The sequence below is a fragment of the Manacus vitellinus genome, unplaced genomic scaffold, assembly GCF_001715985.3.
Source record: "Manacus vitellinus isolate BGI_N305 unplaced genomic scaffold, ASM171598v3 scaffold_16_pilon, whole genome shotgun sequence".
Taxonomy (NCBI): Eukaryota; Metazoa; Chordata; class Aves; order Passeriformes; family Pipridae; genus Manacus; species Manacus vitellinus.
In genome coordinates, this window is record NW_021939189.1 from 7,617,865 (window position 1) to 7,635,715 (window position 17,851).

Here is a 17,851-nt window from a genome sequence, read left to right on the forward strand (position 1 = left end):
CCTGTGCAGAATATCAATTCCTTTTAGCCAAAACAACCTGCACACAAAGGGAGCCAGGACAGGGCAGGCAAATTTTCAACCAATCTTTTCCACTTACAAAGTTGGACCTAAGTAGGCAGGTGAGGAAAACTGGATGTCCTCTCCCACAGGAGGGAGATCCTGCTGTGGAGGTATGGTTTGGTACGCTGTTCCTGAGTGCGGACTCTGTGTGCTGGTCCACACCCTTGTCCACGACCATGCCATCACTGGTGTCCATGCTGTGGAGCAGCTGGTGCCTGTTTAGTGGCAGTCTGTCCAGCCTCCACTGGCACGAGTCTGTCCCACTAGCCCAGATCTCTCTAATATGCAGAGGAAGGTTATGTCCTTACTCCCACATGGTTACTGCCTCCCATCATGTCCCACTCCAGGCTTCTACTGCTCATTAAACAAGCACAGAATAAACCCTTGGCCACTGTTGCCACCACAATCCTCCTTGTAGCAATACCCCCTGCCTCTGCCTAAAACCATAAGTCAGGTCATGCAAGAGCCATGGGTGAGAGTTATAGACTGCCAGGAAACATGGGTAATGAGGAAAGGATGTAAAATCTTCTTTTCCAATGCAAGACATAAGCAGAGTCACCTATCTCCCCTTTCATCCTGGCCATGAATACTACTCTGGCCATGGGGAAGGAGCCAAGATCCCTTCTCCGTCTCCTTTTCCCCATCTGCATTCCCTTCCAGGAAAGTGCCACGTCCAAGGTTATTTTTGTGCTGGCAGTTATTGCCTTCTCAAAATTGCCTTGACAATGCCTGTGCCACCCGCTCCCTGCCTCCTGAGAGCAGCTGCCAAGCTGAGGTTCCCCCTTGTCCTCCATTAGCCACATGAAAAAAAGACCCAGAAAGGTTTTATATTCTCGGTCCAGTCTGGACAGGCAGGATGCAATGTCTGACTCAGTGTTTCCCCAGGTCGGGATCGTTTCCCGCTCCAGAGAGATGGCCAGTAGGGAGGATGCTGCTGTTTCTCCCTCGCTGTCCCCACCACCCCCTGTTGCTGCCTGTCAGGCCTTTCTCCTCATTGAGATGCAAGGCTGGCCGCTGTGGCCATCCGCTGAGCCGTCTGCTCCTGAAGGCACCTTCCCCTCCTTCCCCCCTCCTCCCGGGGCTGCCTGTGGAGCTATTCTTCAGCCTCTGCATTTCACAACAGCTCAAAGGCAGATGCATCAATCCTTTCAGGGGATGGGGACGTGAGGAGAATGGCAAGGGAGCTGCAGGCAGGTGTTGGTAGGTTCCCAGCCATCTCACAAGCCTTGTCCCCCTCCCTGTCCCCCGCTGGCTTGTGCCTGAGGCTTGGACTGAGGCATGGGGCAGGAACAGGGAAGGGAAGAGGATAGGGAGGAAGAGCACTGGGATATGCTGACCCTATAGACATGCCCAGCTGGCTTGCAGGCATGTTCCCAGCTGTCTGCATCCTGTAGCCTTAGAAAGAGGAGCAGGGATCCAACTCTGCTCACTAAAGGTTCACACCAGGGACCAATTTGGCCCTGGTGCAGACAGCTGAGGGAGGGGGAACAACTCCATGGTTGCTAGCAACCACGAAGGGTGGGGAGGAGTGAGGTTGTTCCTCCCAAAGTGATCGCCTGCGCTGGATGCACTGGATGCACTGGGCAAACAGCACTCCTGTCTCACACACTGGAATGGGTTGGGGATGAGTCAGGACTGGGCCTCCAGGACCCCCCACCCAACTCCTGTGCGCAGCCGCTTTGGTCCTGCTGCTCTCCCAGCACTGGCAGCAGCTGGCACAGGGCAGAGGGAGGGCTGGGCCAGGCAAACTTGCAGTCTGCGGGAGGGCAGCTGGTTCCCGGTGTGTGTTTTACCCGTAGGTGTCAAAATCCTTTGACTGTGTGTTCGAAAGCCTTGAGTCTATACATTTAAGAATCAGCAAATTAGAAAAATTGTCCTGAAATGTTGGAGGGAGGAAAAAGGCAGGAAGGCAGAGAGGGACAGGGAGGGCCTGAGAGGAAGGGATGGAAGGGGTTGGTAAAAGAGAGTTCACGCAGGGGCACTGCCCTGGCTTTGTGCCCATCACCTGTGGGCTGGAAAGGAGGAAGGGAGGTAAGGACGAAAAGGGAGGACTGATTTCACACATTCAGTGCATATCATACAACCAGGGCAAGGCTTTCTTCCTGGGGTTCCTACCCAGGATGGCATTGCTGCCATGGCCAGTCTAGAGCCCTGCCCAGCAGCCCGAACCATACTCACAGCAGGGTTACAATTCACTGCTTCATTGCTCGGGGGAAAGATACCTTCTCCTTTCTTTCTGTCTTTTTTTTTTTTAATTATATATATCTTTTTAAGTACTTTTTCTCCCTTATTTGTTTCTTTTTTTTTTATAGTCTTACAATTTTCTGTAACAGCAGCTTCTTTCTGTATTGGTGTGGAAGTTATATATAGAGAGATATCTATAAATATATATAAGCCAAACTGCCTTACAGGTTGTTGTTCTCTGGGATTTTTGTTGGTTTGCTTTTTGTTTTGCTTTTTTTGTTTTTTTTTTTCAGTGTTGTATGTGTAGCAGGCACTTGAGTTTATATGAAGATGTTTGCTTGGGAGCTGAGGGGCAAAGGACTTGAGAGGGGGAGAGGGAAGGAAGGATGGAAGGAAGGAGCAGGGACTTCCAACAAGTGGCCACTGCTAGCCAAGGATGTCCAGGTAGATTGGTGTGGCCTTGCCCAGAGCATGAAGGATCTTGTAGATCTCCTTGATGTTGAGCCGTTGCTGAGGTTCTCTCTGCCAGCAGCCCAACATGATGTCGTAAACCTCCTTGGGGCAGACTCTAGGCCTTTCCAAAACTCGGCCTTGGGTAATGCACTCAATTACCTAAAAAACAGAAAAAAAATAGACATTGAACACCACCTGGGCAGTTTCTGGAGCATCTCCTGTCCCAGCTACTGCTTGGCTGATGTGGTACCCTTTAGTGAATGGGAGCACTGAGAAGTCAAGAGGTCTGCAGATCCTCAATGTTCACCTGTTTGTGTGTTGTTAATTATAATTTTGCAGTGAAAAGTTTTTCTTCAGCTGGAGTTTTTTCAGATCTCAAAAACCTTCTCCATCTGACACCTACCAACCTCAATGCGCTCTCCAAACAGGAGTTCACATACAAATGAAATGGAATTTTAACTTATGATGTCAATTTTTCCTGCTAAATGAAGAAGGAAAAAAGTCTTAAAATCCCCAAAGTAAAGTAATATTTTGCACAGCTGAAATTATATTTTTCTTGCCTGAAAACCAAGAGTCCTTTCCATTGCAAAGCCCAGGAGAGTTTTACAAGGAAGAATTCAGAGCATCTTTTCCTATATACTTCTCCAAGGGCAGCTTTGCCTCATTTTGACATAGAAAAGCAACTAAAAGAATAAAATTTCATATCAAATCGCATCTGTGATGGAGAAAAAAATTTGCAGTGCTATCACTGTATTTTGGGTCAGGCCAGTGCTGCTAATGAGAAAAATGTGAGCTCTTAGAAAACATCGAAGTGTCTCTAGAAGGATGCCATTGGAAAGAACTCCTCTAAGTATTTGTTTGTGTTTTGTTTACAGGATGCATGCAAAGGGAAGGGATGATTTGTCAGAGAGCTGCTATTACCATCTGCCCTCCTTGGCTGGGGTTGATGAGTCCCAGCATTGCAGCCTGCAAGTGACCTGCCACACTCTGCAGATAAACACCAGTCCCTAGCAGTGTGCTGAGGGGAGCCACCCAGCAAGGGGTGTTTGGAATTTATCATTTATGAACAGTAATGGTCCTTCCACAGAGCTCAAGGGATACTTATCTCTTTGCTGTTTGCATATAAATATAGAAGGGAGAGATTAGGACCTGCTGAAAGGAAGCGAGGAAGACACAGCATGCAGAGAAGCCTGCATTGCCACAGAGCTGCTGGCTGAGGACTTGTGGGAGGAGGTGAGTTATGTTTTCTTACCAGACATCCTGGACATGCACAGGAGCCCTGTGGTGGGCTCTTTCTGTCCAGGGCAAAGTTAATGGGCTGGCTGAGTTGTGCCCTGCCTTGTTCCTCTGCTCAGATAGGGTCTCTTCCAGCCTTGAAAATAACTGCTGAAAATGTCCTGGGGATATGAGGCCACACAGATGGCACAGGAGGGAGTGGGCATCCCAGCCTTGCTAATGCCAGCACCCAGCAGCAGCAATGCTTGGCCAGCCTGGTGCCTGCTCATGGTCTAGTCCTGGCAGCTGGGACCTTGGCACAGGCTCATTAATCTACCTCTCTGTGGGGCTCTGCCACTGCAGCTGGACTGCCACAGAGACTTGCTCTGATGCCACACCATCCAGGAGCTGGTGGAGGTGCCAGTCCTCTGCAGCCACACAGGCTCTGCCCATCTCTCCACAAATGGTGAAAAACAAGCCAGATGAGAGCTAATGTGGCTCCCTCCCACCAGGATACTCTGGTCTGGGGTGGGAGCCCTCAGCAATCAGAAAGAAATGGTGACATTTTATCCCAGGGATGGTAGCAAAACAATACAGCCACATCTGTGCAGATGTTCACCAGCCCTCCCCTCAAGATTAAGGCTGGTTATTCTCAGTCCTACTGCCCTGCAGAGGAAACTGAGGCAGAAGGCACAGGCACAGCGGAGCTGTCACATTCCAGCATGCCTATCACCCATGTACGAGCTACATGTGCTCATTTGTGTGTGTTTGTATTTACTCTCACAGGGAAATGCAAGAGCAGCTCATTAAATAGCGTGACAAATAACTTCTGTCGCTGTCGATTCCGTTGTTTGTGTCTCTAAAATGTTTGCGTGTGCTACTTTGGGATATACAGTCAGGCCCCATTGAGCACACGAATGGGCAAGTATTAGAGCTGTAAAGCAACACCTTGGATTTGCCATCTCTGCAACTCACTTAATTAAGGGATCTGTATCCAGAAAGCAGAAAATGCACATTTCTCATTACAAAAGGTGAAATTTCTGAAATCCATTAGATACACAGTAGGATAAAAATGTGCAAGGTTCCCACACACTGCTATGTCAATGCATCTTTTTCCTCTTCTATAATACCCCCTGCTATTCTGAGCAAAAATCTTCCAACGCATTTCTGCTGATGTGCCTCAAACCTCAGCGCTGACACCCCGCTAATCCCAGCCAGCCTTCCCTCAACGTTTTTACAGTGCATCCCCATATTACTGGGCTGCAACTTTTGCTAGTCAAAGAAATAAGAAGGACAAACCAGCTCCTTGGGTTTCACCCTCAGTGAACTGGGGCAAACCACGTAAGAGATATCCTGATGGCAAAAAGCCCCATGCAAATGTACAATATGCAATATAACAATTAGCCTTAAAACGATTTCTCACAAACTGGAGACTGCAGTAAGAGCCTCATACACAAAAGGAGAAAGCAGAGGAAATTCAGGGCATGACAGTAACTCAGATCCCAGAAGTAATCTCGGTATCCCCAGTTCTGGCAGCACCCTGACAGTTTATCAGATACGACAGAGGTATGTCAGCAACTTAGAAAGGAGAGGCTGAGGATGGGCCATTATATGGTTTTTGCAGAGCCCTTTGATTCCTGCAAGCCTCAGTTTTCCCTGAGCTCTTAAATGGAGATAATGACACTTATCCTATGTCATCACCATGGGAGTGCCAAAGAGGGGACCACTCACATACAAAGTGCTTTGCAAACAACCTGGAAAGGAGAGATGGGAAAAAAGTACAGTTTTCAGTTGTCTCAGCACTGTTGTACCTCTGTGTTTGAGAGCTGGAACCAGGGCTGCTTCCCATACGTGAAGATCTCCCAGAGGATCACCCCGAAGCTCCAGACATCACTCTCTGTTGTGAACTTCCTGTACATGATGCTCTCTGGAGGCATCCAGCGGATAGGCAGCATGGTGTGTCCTCCAACCTGGGTGAGGGCAAAGGCACACGGAAATCTGAGTGGTGGGAGTCCTGAGGAATGGGTCAGCCCTGAAATGATGTGGACCAACTCAGGACCTGAGCTGTTCCAAAAAGCTGGGCTGGCTGCTGCCTCCCCAACCACTCATGGGTTTACCCACCAATCCCACCTGGTTAACATGACAGATAGGGAGTGAAATGTATCAAGATAAATGATGTCTTCTCCACCCAAAATGGTCTTGTAAAGAAGTCAGATGCAAAATGTCAAGAACATACTCCAGCCCTACAGTTCTGCTGAACCCAGGTACACAGGAGGAAACAAGTCTCCAGCAAAGCATTGCAGGGCCTCAGTGCTCCAAGGCACTCACCAGAAATACAGAGTGAGGTCTGTCCCTCTTCAGAAAGGTTCTCTAAAACCCTTCCACAGCCATCTGTGCATCACCTAATTGCATGAAAGGTTTTGTGCTCATAAAACTGTGCTACAGGCCTTTTCAGAGAGTGCTTTGAATATGTAAATGATTGAAGGACCGCACTGCAAAAAGGTGGTCTGTTGGTAAAAACAGGCTCTAACAGGCAGGGATATGCCCAGCATTTAATGGAGGAGGGAAATCCAGCCCCTTTGGAGAGTTTGGAAATGGAAGATCCCATGGGTGTATAAAAATGGGGTATGCCAAGCCAGGGAAGGGTACTTTCCCAGGTAAGGCTCAACCCTTCTCTAGGGCACATGAATCCAGCAGGTGTACAGGAGGCTTGCAGGACACATGCAAACAGTTCTAGAGTAGATGGATTTACCTGCGGATTCACTAGAGATTCCTAAACAAGCGTCTCTGAGCAGGACAAGTTTTTCTCTGTTCTGTCCTTCTGCTAAGAAGATCCATCTGTGGGAAAACAGCTAATTGCTACAGCCAGCTGGTGCTGGAAGCAGCAGGGCTGCAGGTCTCCGGCACTCATTTCTGCTGAGGGTAAAGTGCCCAAGGTTTTAGTGGAGATGAGAAAAAGCGCTTTCGTGGTGCTGCTTGGAAGGCTGCTTGTCTCATTACAGACACCAAAAAAGCAAGTGCTGATAACTTTGTAGCACTGCAGCTGAATCAAACAGGCAGAAATCTCTCTGGTCCCATGAAGGGTGAGGGAAGAAGGTATCTGCTGTCTAGGATTCCAGCATATGTGTGGCTATTCAAAATAATGAGACTGTTGTGCTCGCTCAGATGAAAACATTTCTTGTACAAACAAGAGCTCTCCTGTGAGCTGCCAGTTTTTCCACAGGTTTCGTTGACTGATTAAAGCAGAACTAGTGTGGGGAAGGTCAGTACAGAGACACTGCAGCGTTTGGAAGCAAGAGGGAGGTGTGTTGGAATAGGGTGTGAAAGTGGTAGGATGCTCAGCTGGCTTTCTGCACAGAGGGGCTCAGACTTCTCTGGGGTTTGACAGAATTTAGACTCAGTTTTGCAATGTTGTAGTCAGAGGACTGCAGACCAACCTTCTTCCTTACTCTGAAATAGACCCTCCTCAAAAAAGAGAAGGAGTTTGAAAAGTCTCAGGAAGATCTTTCTTCCTAAGTGCAGATGCCTGAAGATAAAAAGCTCATTGCAGCTCTACACCTCCTATTTAGAGATGGCTGGGCTGGTGTGTTCTCAGCTTGCTGCTCTGAACTCCCAGGAATGTTCTGAAGTAATGGAAATGGAAATACGCTTTTCTTTGTTTGTTCCTTTGAAACCCTGGCTGCAATTTCAGCTCTTTCCTGCATTCCCAGCTTTTACAAGTTGCTTTCCCTTCTTGTGAAGGGCTCTGAGGAAACATTATCAGCAGAACAGGGCATACATCAAACTTGATTGTGGCAAAAACTGTTTTGTGTTAATGCTTATTTTATTCTTCTTTAAGTAGCGCTAAGTCCTCAGTTTTCCAGCAATCTCAAGATGATTTACGTATTGCAAACCATTTGCAATATCCTGAACCTTGCAGGATCATTTGTGATTACAGGTAGCACAAAGTAGTAAGCACAGTTAGCTCCCTTTTGAACAGGTTCAGAACATATGAAACAGGTCCTCAGCTTACACAGTGTTGCAGCAGTACTGCTCAAATGGGAGGGCCCTGATTTACACCACCATCTGGCCCTGAAAGCATTGCAGAGAAGCCAGTAGTCCCATCTCAGTTCTAGTAAGCCAAAATGAAGTTAAGGTCTTCGGTCTGCTCTAGACACATCCTGGTGAAGAACTGCCAACAAAGTGACATAGACAGTCAACAGTATTCCCAAGGATGTGACGACACAACCTTGGCATAGCTCATACAGTGGAGTCTAGGGACTGCCAAAGCATTCCTCCCAGCCATGTGTGTCATGTGAGAAAGCTTTTACTAAAAATTAATCTGGTAATAATTAATAATTAAATTAATTTGGGGAAAAAAAAAACTAAACAAGCAAGCAATGCCCAGAAAGGTGTGGATCCCAAAACATGGCCCAACTATTCTCAGTGATAAGGTGTTCCTTGCAGAGGTATCCTTTGCATCTCAAAGAGGGAACCACATTTTTGAGAGCAAATGTTAAGCCTTGCATTTACTAGCTATAAGCAGAACAGGCATCAATTAAACTCTACTATAAAACCACTCCAATGTCTAGCCTAGCACATAAGGCTGACTATTACATTTTAAAAAATCACCTTTGCCTATCCTTTACTGCTTCCCTTGCAAACTGATTAGGATTAAAATTCCCATTTCACAGATGAGAAAGCAGATGCAGGAAGGCAGGGAAAGGCCCTGCTCTGAATCTGTGTAGCGAGTGAATGCCAAGTCAAGTCTTCCTGGTCTGCAGTCAGCCATACCCTGTTATTTGCTGATGTAGCAAAATGATTTAGAGTTGAGCATAGAGGGATTGTGCTACTGATGCCACAGGAAGCTGAGTGTGTCCAAGGTGACAGAAATCCTTTGCATAACATGTAGTAGTTGTGAGCTGTGTTTTGCCACTGTAGACTTGCACGTGATTCCCACAGCTACATAACTGTTTTAGAGGACCAGCCATTGCCAGAAGCATAAAAGCAAAATGATGCTATTAAATCAGGCCGAAAAAAAAGGATGCTCTTTTTTTATTTTGCAAAGCCAGTTTATAAGGCATGTCCTTGGCTTTGGAAAGAATAATTACCATGTCTTCAAGGAGAAGGTGAAAGTTTGTTTTAGTCAAACCTCTGCTTTCTCAGAGATGGGCCTGGCAGGTTTCAGAAATTAGTGACCATGCAGGACTGGTGTTTGTTAGGGGCATGCTACTTCTGAGACTTCTCTAAAACAGCTATGTCATCTTCCCACCCCATCTTCTCTTTTTCTCTGGGATCCAGGGATGGGGGAGCCCACCCATCACATCGGCTCATCTTCTAAAGACCCTTAAGGGTAAAATGTTCTGAAACAGTGGCACTGCAACATCGTCCCTGGAGACATTCCACAGCCTGGAAGAGGGTTTTGCTTGAAAGCAAATAAGACAAGTAAATCCTCTTCTGTTCCTCTCTTAAAATCCTACGATGCTGCCAAGCTGCCCTTTCTCCCTGTTATCTCAATGCTTCATAGACCTGCAGACTGGCCTCTTTATCCCATTGCCATGGTTGTCTAGCTTTGCTTGACATTTTTAGCTCTCTAACTTTCTCTCCCTAGATCAACTTCCCATGCCCACATTGACATGCTATTCCCACTGCTTTGCTCTTTCTGTTCACAGTGCTGTCCTGGTAATAAATAGAGCAATCAGTGCACATCCTCTGAGCGGCCAAAGTCTTCTTCTCTCTCCACTTCAAGATCACATTATCACCTACTCGTTTCCACCCCTTTCTGATGGATGCTCCCAAGTGCATGACCTGGGCTACAGCCACATGTTTCTGATACTCCAGGGCATCTGGCCTCTGCTCTGAAGCCTCATTACATACCCAAGCCCATAGTCTTGCAAGACAGCCAGTCACTCCCTCTGAGCAGCTTATTGCTGTATTAGATATGAACCTCAGGGAGCTGGGGGAGGTTCATGAAAGGCCAGTGTTAATGGCCATTAGGGAGAAAGATAATTACTTAATGCTAGAACAGCACTTTGAGGATGTAAAGCTATATAAGTGCTATGTACAAGTAGCATTATAAGGCTTGAGGTTTGTCTGCTACCAAGGAAAGCTGGTGTCTGGGGGGAAAATTCTCCTTGTCCCAGCTTTCTGAATGACATCCAGCTGATTAGGAAAGGAAAAGATGACATGTTATCCCCAGTGAGTTTGACAGCACAGCAGCAGGTAGTAGAGCAGCAGTGTTCAGAAAAGACTGTGCAACATATCCACAGTTTAAGCCACTAACAGAGATACAGCAGAAATCAAAACCAGAGTAGGGCTGAAAAAACCTCATGAGAACTTAGGACTGGTGGAAATACAGATACTAACATATTAAAGGCAACTTTTGATGGGAAGACATGTTTTGCCCCTCCCAGCCCTTATACTGGGGGCAGGGTTGTAGCCCAAAATAGCATTTAGAGGGGAACTACTGAGCCATTCACTCTATGCCCACAGATGAAAGTTCCTTCACTGATCTCAGCTAAAACCAGGATTTGGTCTCTGGCATACTCTCAGGCTGTGTTTTATTTTCCTTTCTGTGCAGTTTTTTTCCCCAATGTTGAGATAAAATTAAAAAAAAAAAAAAAAATCAGTCCTTTTTTTTTCCTTAGTCATTCGACATTTCCTTTCCAAGGTCATTTGACACCTTTCTTCCTGTTCCTGGCATACTTGATGGAGGCTCTGCTCCTACTCCTGCCTTGGAAAGGCCACAACAACCACTGCAGGTGGATTTGTACAGCAAAACATTATTTGAACTTCCTGAACTGTTGTGCAGGAAGTGGAGACATTTGAGTTCATACAGAATCACGCAGCAGTAGTGGAGACCTTGGCACCATTCCTCTCCAGGAAAATCCACTCAACATCCAATCCACTCAACCTAGTGATAAGACACACATTCTCTGATTGCCATCTCCATTCCTGCTGCTATAGGTAGGGATGACCTGGGATCTTCTTTAATTGCAGACCTGGCTGCCATCCCAGGCTGGGCTGCGCCAGAACATATGTCCTTTAGACCTCAGCACTAGGAGCTGGGTGATCCCTGGAATATACTCAGCTCTGAGCCTTCCCCCAGCAGCCAGATGTATGTTCCCATCAGGACACGGTGATTCCTGCTGTGGGCAGGATGTGCTGTAATTCAGCACTTCTGGACAGCCTTGTATGAATAAGAGCCACAGGTGGCTGGGTCACCCGAGAGGACGCAAGGGCAAAAAAAAAAGCAATGAAAGCAAGAAGCAGGAAAAGCTCCTCTGTTTGCCGAAGTTGAGCTCCTAGAGAAGAGCAAACAACAAACAAAACTGCTGTAGATCGTGCTTTTGTGAGTCAATGCTTGTCAGTTCAGGCTGGGGCACAAGAAGGTGGCTTCTCAGGGGCGATATAAAGGGCAGCACATGCTCATGGCTGGGGATTCAGGAGGAAACACTCCTTCCCTGCCTTCAGCCTGGATCCAGCAGCACTGAGAAATGTTTCCCTATCAGATGTGCCAGTATTTTGTATCTGTGAGTCCTGACAGATTCTTGCACACCTTTTGCAAAGCAGAGGGATCAACTCTGACATGCCAGACAGAGCTGAGCTTTTGCTGACTCTTAGCTGTCCAGCACTTCCTAGTTTTAACTGCCACCTTACTAGGCTCTCAAGTATCCAAGTAGTTTAGATCAGAGGTAGCTGAATTTAACTGCAAGTTGTGACTGGATATGATTCCCAAGTGCTTTACCTGTAATTTCCTTTCAGCTTATCCAGAAAGAATGGTGCTTGCTATATCTGAGACTGCACCATTGCCAGAATTACTCTGGCCTCCAAAAATCCCCAAGGTGTTCTCCTGTCTGAAAGGCATCATGCTTTATGGCCATACCAGCCCCAGGGTGAGCCTCTTCTGAGTGATTCAAAAGCCATCATAGCCCTGTCCTTGCCTTCACCTCTCGTGCCTTTGCGGTCGCTGCTGTCATAGCCAGTGCTGAATGCGAGTTTAAACATGGTCAGCAAACAAAAAAAAGCTTCCATCAAACTTTTCAACTTATCTGAAAATAAGTTGTGTCCTCACCATGCCCCAGTCTCTGGGAATGGCAGATATGATCTTCTCCCGATTCTCACTGGCTACATCAACCATCTCCTCCATTGCAGTGGCAGTGCCACAGCATAAGGCTGGCTGCATCCCTGCATGCCAGTGACTGAAGACATCTCACAGCAATTTTCAATGGATTTTGGAGACTTACAGAATGAATGAAGCAACCTGGAGCTGTTTCTCCTACTCGCATGGAGCTGCGCCGGGTGTCTCAGCCTTGCCCAAAGAAGGGGAGATGCTGGTTTCCTGCTGGCAGAAGGGAGTGGGTTTGATTTGCCCAGAGAGAGAATGGGGAAAAGAACTAAACGTTCCTGCAATGAGGTGATGTAAGGAGCTATGTGGACTTGCTCAGGAAGAAGAAAGACTGACCAGGAAGCATTACTGTGAAATTGAGAAAGGGGTGAGAGCTCCCTGCTGTCAGTAGGACTGTTTGGCAAGGGACTGTTTGTTCCCCCTAGATGCACATACTGTGTTTAAACATGATTCTAAAAATAAAGCCTGCCATTGACATTGTTTTTCCTTACTTCATTTAACAATCTAGTTGCTTTATTACCTGTAATTCTGAATCACGTTGAATCAAGCAGTGTAATTTGCAAGCAGGGACAGTGGCCTTCCCCCCCCCCATCTCTGCTCCACTGAGCCTGTTTTAATCCCACGGTTTTCAGCATTCCTAATGAGCCATTAACAAGCTGACAATTACTTATGCAAATGAGGGGGCAGACATGGAGGGGTGGCTGTAGCTAGAGGTAAATTCTGCTGTCTCAAAACGGTCTGAGATAAATCACTATTGCTCTAAGAGTTGCCTGTGCCCAAGAGTCTTCTCAGTTATATTATTTACTGCCTGAAAATGCCAGAGGTAATGCAGAGGATGGTTAAGAAAAGGGAAACAGAGGAGTAATCACACCTACATTTTAAATTATATTTGCCAATAATCTGTTTGGTGTACACCTTACCACAACTCACCCTTCGCCTTTTCTTCCCAGAACTCAAAGCAGCTGCACCCACTGCTTGGGAACAGCTGCACAACCAGCCTGCAGGGGAATGGCCAGTTTCATGTGTTCACCTAAGTAAAAACTCCAGAAGCCATGATCTTCAACACCAGGACATAAACTGTGAAAAACCCCATTCATGCCTCATTCAGCTGGGGGGATGTGGGAGCAGAGCAGCTGTAGTTTGCAAAGCATCTTGCAAAGAGGTCAGCAAGGCCACCACCAGCTCCTGGTAGGTCCTAAGCCCTTGTCTTAAAGGTTGCTGCTAGAGCCTTCCTAGCTGAAGAAGAGGTGACCAGCCCCCTGGATCCACTGAAAGATTCTTGTGGCCCAGAACAACAAGACCCCACAGGAGGATATCAGACAGAGGAGGAAAGTTGTAGCACTGGGGAAGGATCCTCTGGTGGGTTTGCCCAGTTGGCACTGGGGAGGTGTGCAGGGGGTGCATGCAGATGGTGGCCTTTGCATCACAGCCACAACATGGGCACGCATCTGGGCTGATCAAAAGCTGCCTTTCTCCTGGTCACTGTCAAGATAACGGCAGAGGCTGGGAATGCCATTAAATCTATTAAACTACAGCCTTCAGGCAGTTTGTCAGGCACCTTATAAATTTACCAATTTGTCTCCACCAGGCTAGAGACCCTTGCACCACAGCACACTTTTTTAGGACAGGTCTGCTCAGAGAGGTGCAATATCCATGAGACAGCACAGCTCTTGGCTGGTTCCAGATTCAAAGGTAGTCTGAAGTGTGCAAAGACTGCTTGTGCCAACAGAAACTGTCCATGACTGATCTGCATTGCTGGTATTACTACAAGAAATGCTTAATAGCTCAAAAGCTAATCAGATAGAAGCTAAGTTAAACCATCATGTGCAAGAAACGTGTCCATTAGGATCCTGTTCTTTTGGAGATGCAGGGAATGAAAATCAACTCAGTTTCTGGCTTCAGAAAATAAGGAAAAGATTTACCCAACAAATCTTAACCTAGTGATATAAAGGCAAAGTCTCAAAATGGCCTGAGAAATGCAGCTTAGGAAATAGAAGCAATAACTTGCATGTGTGATGACTCCATGCTAAAATGCTTTCAGATGGGTATCTCATAATCTCCCTTTCCATCATGTCTCTCTCTCTGTCCTGCCAGTGACTCCCCTCTGGGTAACCAACAACGCTCCATCTTCAACTGCAGCCAGAGCCATTCCTGACTGAGGACTACACAAGATTTAGATAAGGCTCCATTACTTAACTGCTGGATATTGGATAATCAGTTCAACTCCCTTGGCATTAATCATAATAATATTCAAAATTCATTAGGCTAGATTGTTTGGAAATCTATTTCTTGTTAATGTCAAATTCACTGAGCATCGGCCTGGCAGCATACAGACAGAAAACTAATACAAGGCAGGGTATGGATCTCCCTATGGAACAGTTCTTTTCTTCATGTGTAGCTGGACAGTGATGTGGCAGCTCCTGCCTGGTTTGTCATTTGTGAATCTTGTTAAGAGCAGTGGAACACCCTGAGCACACCATGCTGCCTGTTTGTTGATCAAGGGAAGCTACAGAAATATATAGCTGGATATATAGTATATAGTTAATCATATTTACAACATTTACTGTGGAGTTTTTAAGAGGGAATATTATATGTTCTGATTTACACCCACAAATATTAATAGCTTTTGTATCTAAAACCTGGATAAGCAACCCAGAGAATTCTATGTGCAATCACAGTACAGAGGTACAAAAATTGACAGTATAATAAAAATTAAAATCTGTCTTTGCTTTCCTGAAAACTTAGAGCACTTTAGATTAAAGGATGGGGCCTTAGCATTTTACCAAGATGAAAATCTTTCAGGAATAAAATAACTGGATCATTCCTTCTGGCCAGTTTCACATAGACCAGTTGAGGATTCTTCCAAACAGTGCACATCCTGATGGTCTGTTTGGCCTCTTTAAGCATTTTCGGTGTTGATGCTTTCCTTCAGAGTTTTCACCCTCTAGTTGAACAGTGGTTTCTGAGCAGGGAAACATCACTGAAATACAGACCAACATCAGAAGACACATGGGCTTTCTCTCCTAATGAAGGCAGTGCAGGCACAGATGGCATCTCAGAGAAACACACTGCAAGCCGTGTTAAAATAAAGAGCTCATCATTGGAGGCTGCAGTGTCACACCTACTAATGATGTGATTAAACTCATCAGTGTCGGTGGGAAAGCTGTGCCAGCTCTGGCACTGCTGAATGCAGAGCTGCATTTCATGGCAGAGGCAAATCCCAGTCTGCACAACCCCCACCCCCATGAGTCAGACCACTGTAGAGACACATTGGAGATAACGATGTTCAAGGCTGAACTTCCTCAGACCTAAATTTGGGGAGGTTGCCATTGATATGTTCTTCACACGACTGACTCAAGCATCCCTGTCCAAAGCTGGTGTAGCAAGGAGGGGAGAGGCCGCAGATGGTGACAGCAGCCCAAGAAGGCCAGACACAGGAGAAGACAGTGACAGCACCCATCTGATCACTGCTGTCATGGGGGAGCAGCAGCAGCACTGGGAATGGGAAGAACTAAAACCAGCAATAAGCAAAATGGTGGCACGTGCAGATGGTGAGGGTGGGTTTTGGCTGCAGGATTCTGCTGGAAAACAAGCTAAATTTGAATTTTTGAAGGAATCAAGCTCTGCATCCTCTTCTTCTCTATTTTTCCAGCTGAGACTTTCTGTGCATTGAACTTCCCTCCATTCTTTATCAAGTTTCCCGGATGCCCTTGAGTAGGACAGAGCTGCTGCATCCCATGCATTTTAACCACTGTGTTAAAATTCTTCCTCCCTACTTTATTTAGCCAGAAGCATAAATAAATAAGCAAACCCACAAACACAGGAACCTGGTTCCCAGATGCCATTAGAGCCCTCGAGCACTAAGTGGCCATCACAGATATCACTAGTTGCCTTCTGCTCCCCTTCCTGCAGCCATCCAGACACTCTATCCCAGTGAGCCCCACTAGGACCACTGCACAAATCCAGCACCCACTAGGACCCATCTGACTAGTTTTGCCCTAATACAGGACTGCTTCTACATGGTCAGCTCTCCAAACCAGGCAAGTTTTCCTAGAGGAGTCTCTAGCCACCAGCTCTCCATTAGGGTTAGCCACAAGCGGAAGGACGGAAGGAGAAAGTGAGTCTAAAAACCGGCTAATGTTCTGCAGTGTCGGATAGAATGAATGACCCCTGCAGACACATGCTGAGCAGACAGGACAGTCCTCAATTATGTCATTGCTGGAGCATTTACTTCAAGGATAAACGTGACTACAAATGCTGGGCTTAAAGCCTTGGCTGCTTTTGCTGCCTTTGGATAAGCCGCTCTAGTCCGGGAGCGTTAGGTATGTGTGTGCAGCATGCACCGGCAATGACACGCATGTCTGCCTAGGAAACACTTTACAGCCCGAAGAGTAGAGCTGAAAAAAAAACCCTATTAAATATCATTCTTCCCTCTTTCCTTTGTGAGAGCAGGCCCTAAAGGATTTGCTAAGGTATTGATGGGTGCCAATCCATATATCCCAGTGAACAACCCACAGCCTCCCTCAGGAAATCACAAGCAAATCTTGCCTACACGATGGAAATTTCTTGCTTGCCACACTGATTTTCCCCACTCTCATCCTCACTGCATTATCCCTGTGCTAACTTTTATATACTTCTCTCAACATTTTCTAACCTTCAAGCTCACTATTTTGTAAATATTTGCAATCAGGTAGCACATCTCCCCACTCTGGTCATTCTTTAGACAAAGTATTTACATACAGTTCTTTCTGTCCTCAGTAATCAATGGCTTTACACTGTCTTTGTTTCTGCCACACCTCTACAGAGGTTGTGGGGCTGAGTTGAGTATATGTGACTGTGTCCAAAAAGAGTATTTAAAATAATGATTGCTGCAGAGGCACACGCTTCACTCTTTGGCTTGGGTCCTTTACCTGGAGGGCTTCAGAACATCATTTGTTTCACTGGCACACTGAAAACCACATTTTCTAGGGAGCTACCACTCCACAAGAGACCAACCAAGCTCTGCTTGGTTCGAAGAGGACATGGTTTATAAAGACAAAATGCAACGTGGCCTGGGGCAGGCACAATCTCACTTTACAGTGCTACTTGCTGTATATTGATCAGAACGGGCTTGGTGCTTTATTAGCCACACGAGAGGTGCAATGAGCTGCCACTGGAATTTGTGCTTGATAATCAAAGGCATTTGTCATTCTTCCAAATGCTCTGTGAGTAGGTGTTTGATTTGGGTGCATGTAAGAAATGGAGGAAAGCAATCTGAAGAAAGAGGCAGCAGGCATGGGGAGGGTGTCCTGTTGCCCACCCATTGTCCTGACCCACAGGGCATCCCCTCTGCATCATCCTCCATGGCTCCCTGGATACCATCCCACAGGGCAAGGTCTGTGGCTCAGCAGAGCCCTCCACCATTGGCAAAGCTGATCCTGCTGAAACTCGAAGCTGCTGCTGCTGTTCAGCCACTTGGCACAGAGAGCTCCCTCACTGCCCTCTTTTCTGTTTTAGCTTTCCCGCATTTCCTAGACAAACTGCTCTGTTTTTTTTCCCCTCCCTCTCTCTGACAGGTACAGGTGGCCTTGCTGCCCTCTAATTGCACCTCCCCCAGCTGGAATTTTAAACTGTTTAACAGCTTTAAATGCACCTAATGAGGCTTCAGCCTGCACTTTGCTGCCATCCCTCTGCTTCTCTGATGCAGGGAAGAAGAGTGGTTTGGAAACCTATCTCAGACTTCCCTGCTTGGAGGTCTAATTACACGGTAACTGGTGACCTCATAAGCACGGGTAATCTGCTGTGTAATACAGGGGTAAATGATCCCAGTACTCCTGTCTTTTCCACTGAAGC

At 46.6% G+C, this 17,851-nt stretch overlaps 1 protein-coding gene across 1 annotated transcript in view; it reads right to left on the reverse strand.

Moving 5' to 3' along the window:
* Window positions 1–2,293: 2,293 nt before the first annotated feature.
* The window catches only part of LOC108639071 (NT-3 growth factor receptor), a 41,615-nt gene continuing 26,057 nt past the window's right edge, over window positions 2,294–17,851 (reverse strand). The window contains exons 5-6 of the mRNA XM_018069478.1: window positions 5,724–5,882; window positions 2,294–2,856 (exon numbers count right to left, since the gene is read on the reverse strand). Coding sequence (XP_017924967.1) covers window positions 2,671–2,856; window positions 5,724–5,882 — 345 coding nt within the window. The 3' untranslated portion in view covers window positions 2,294–2,670. The remainder of the gene's footprint in view (window positions 2,857–5,723; window positions 5,883–17,851) is intronic.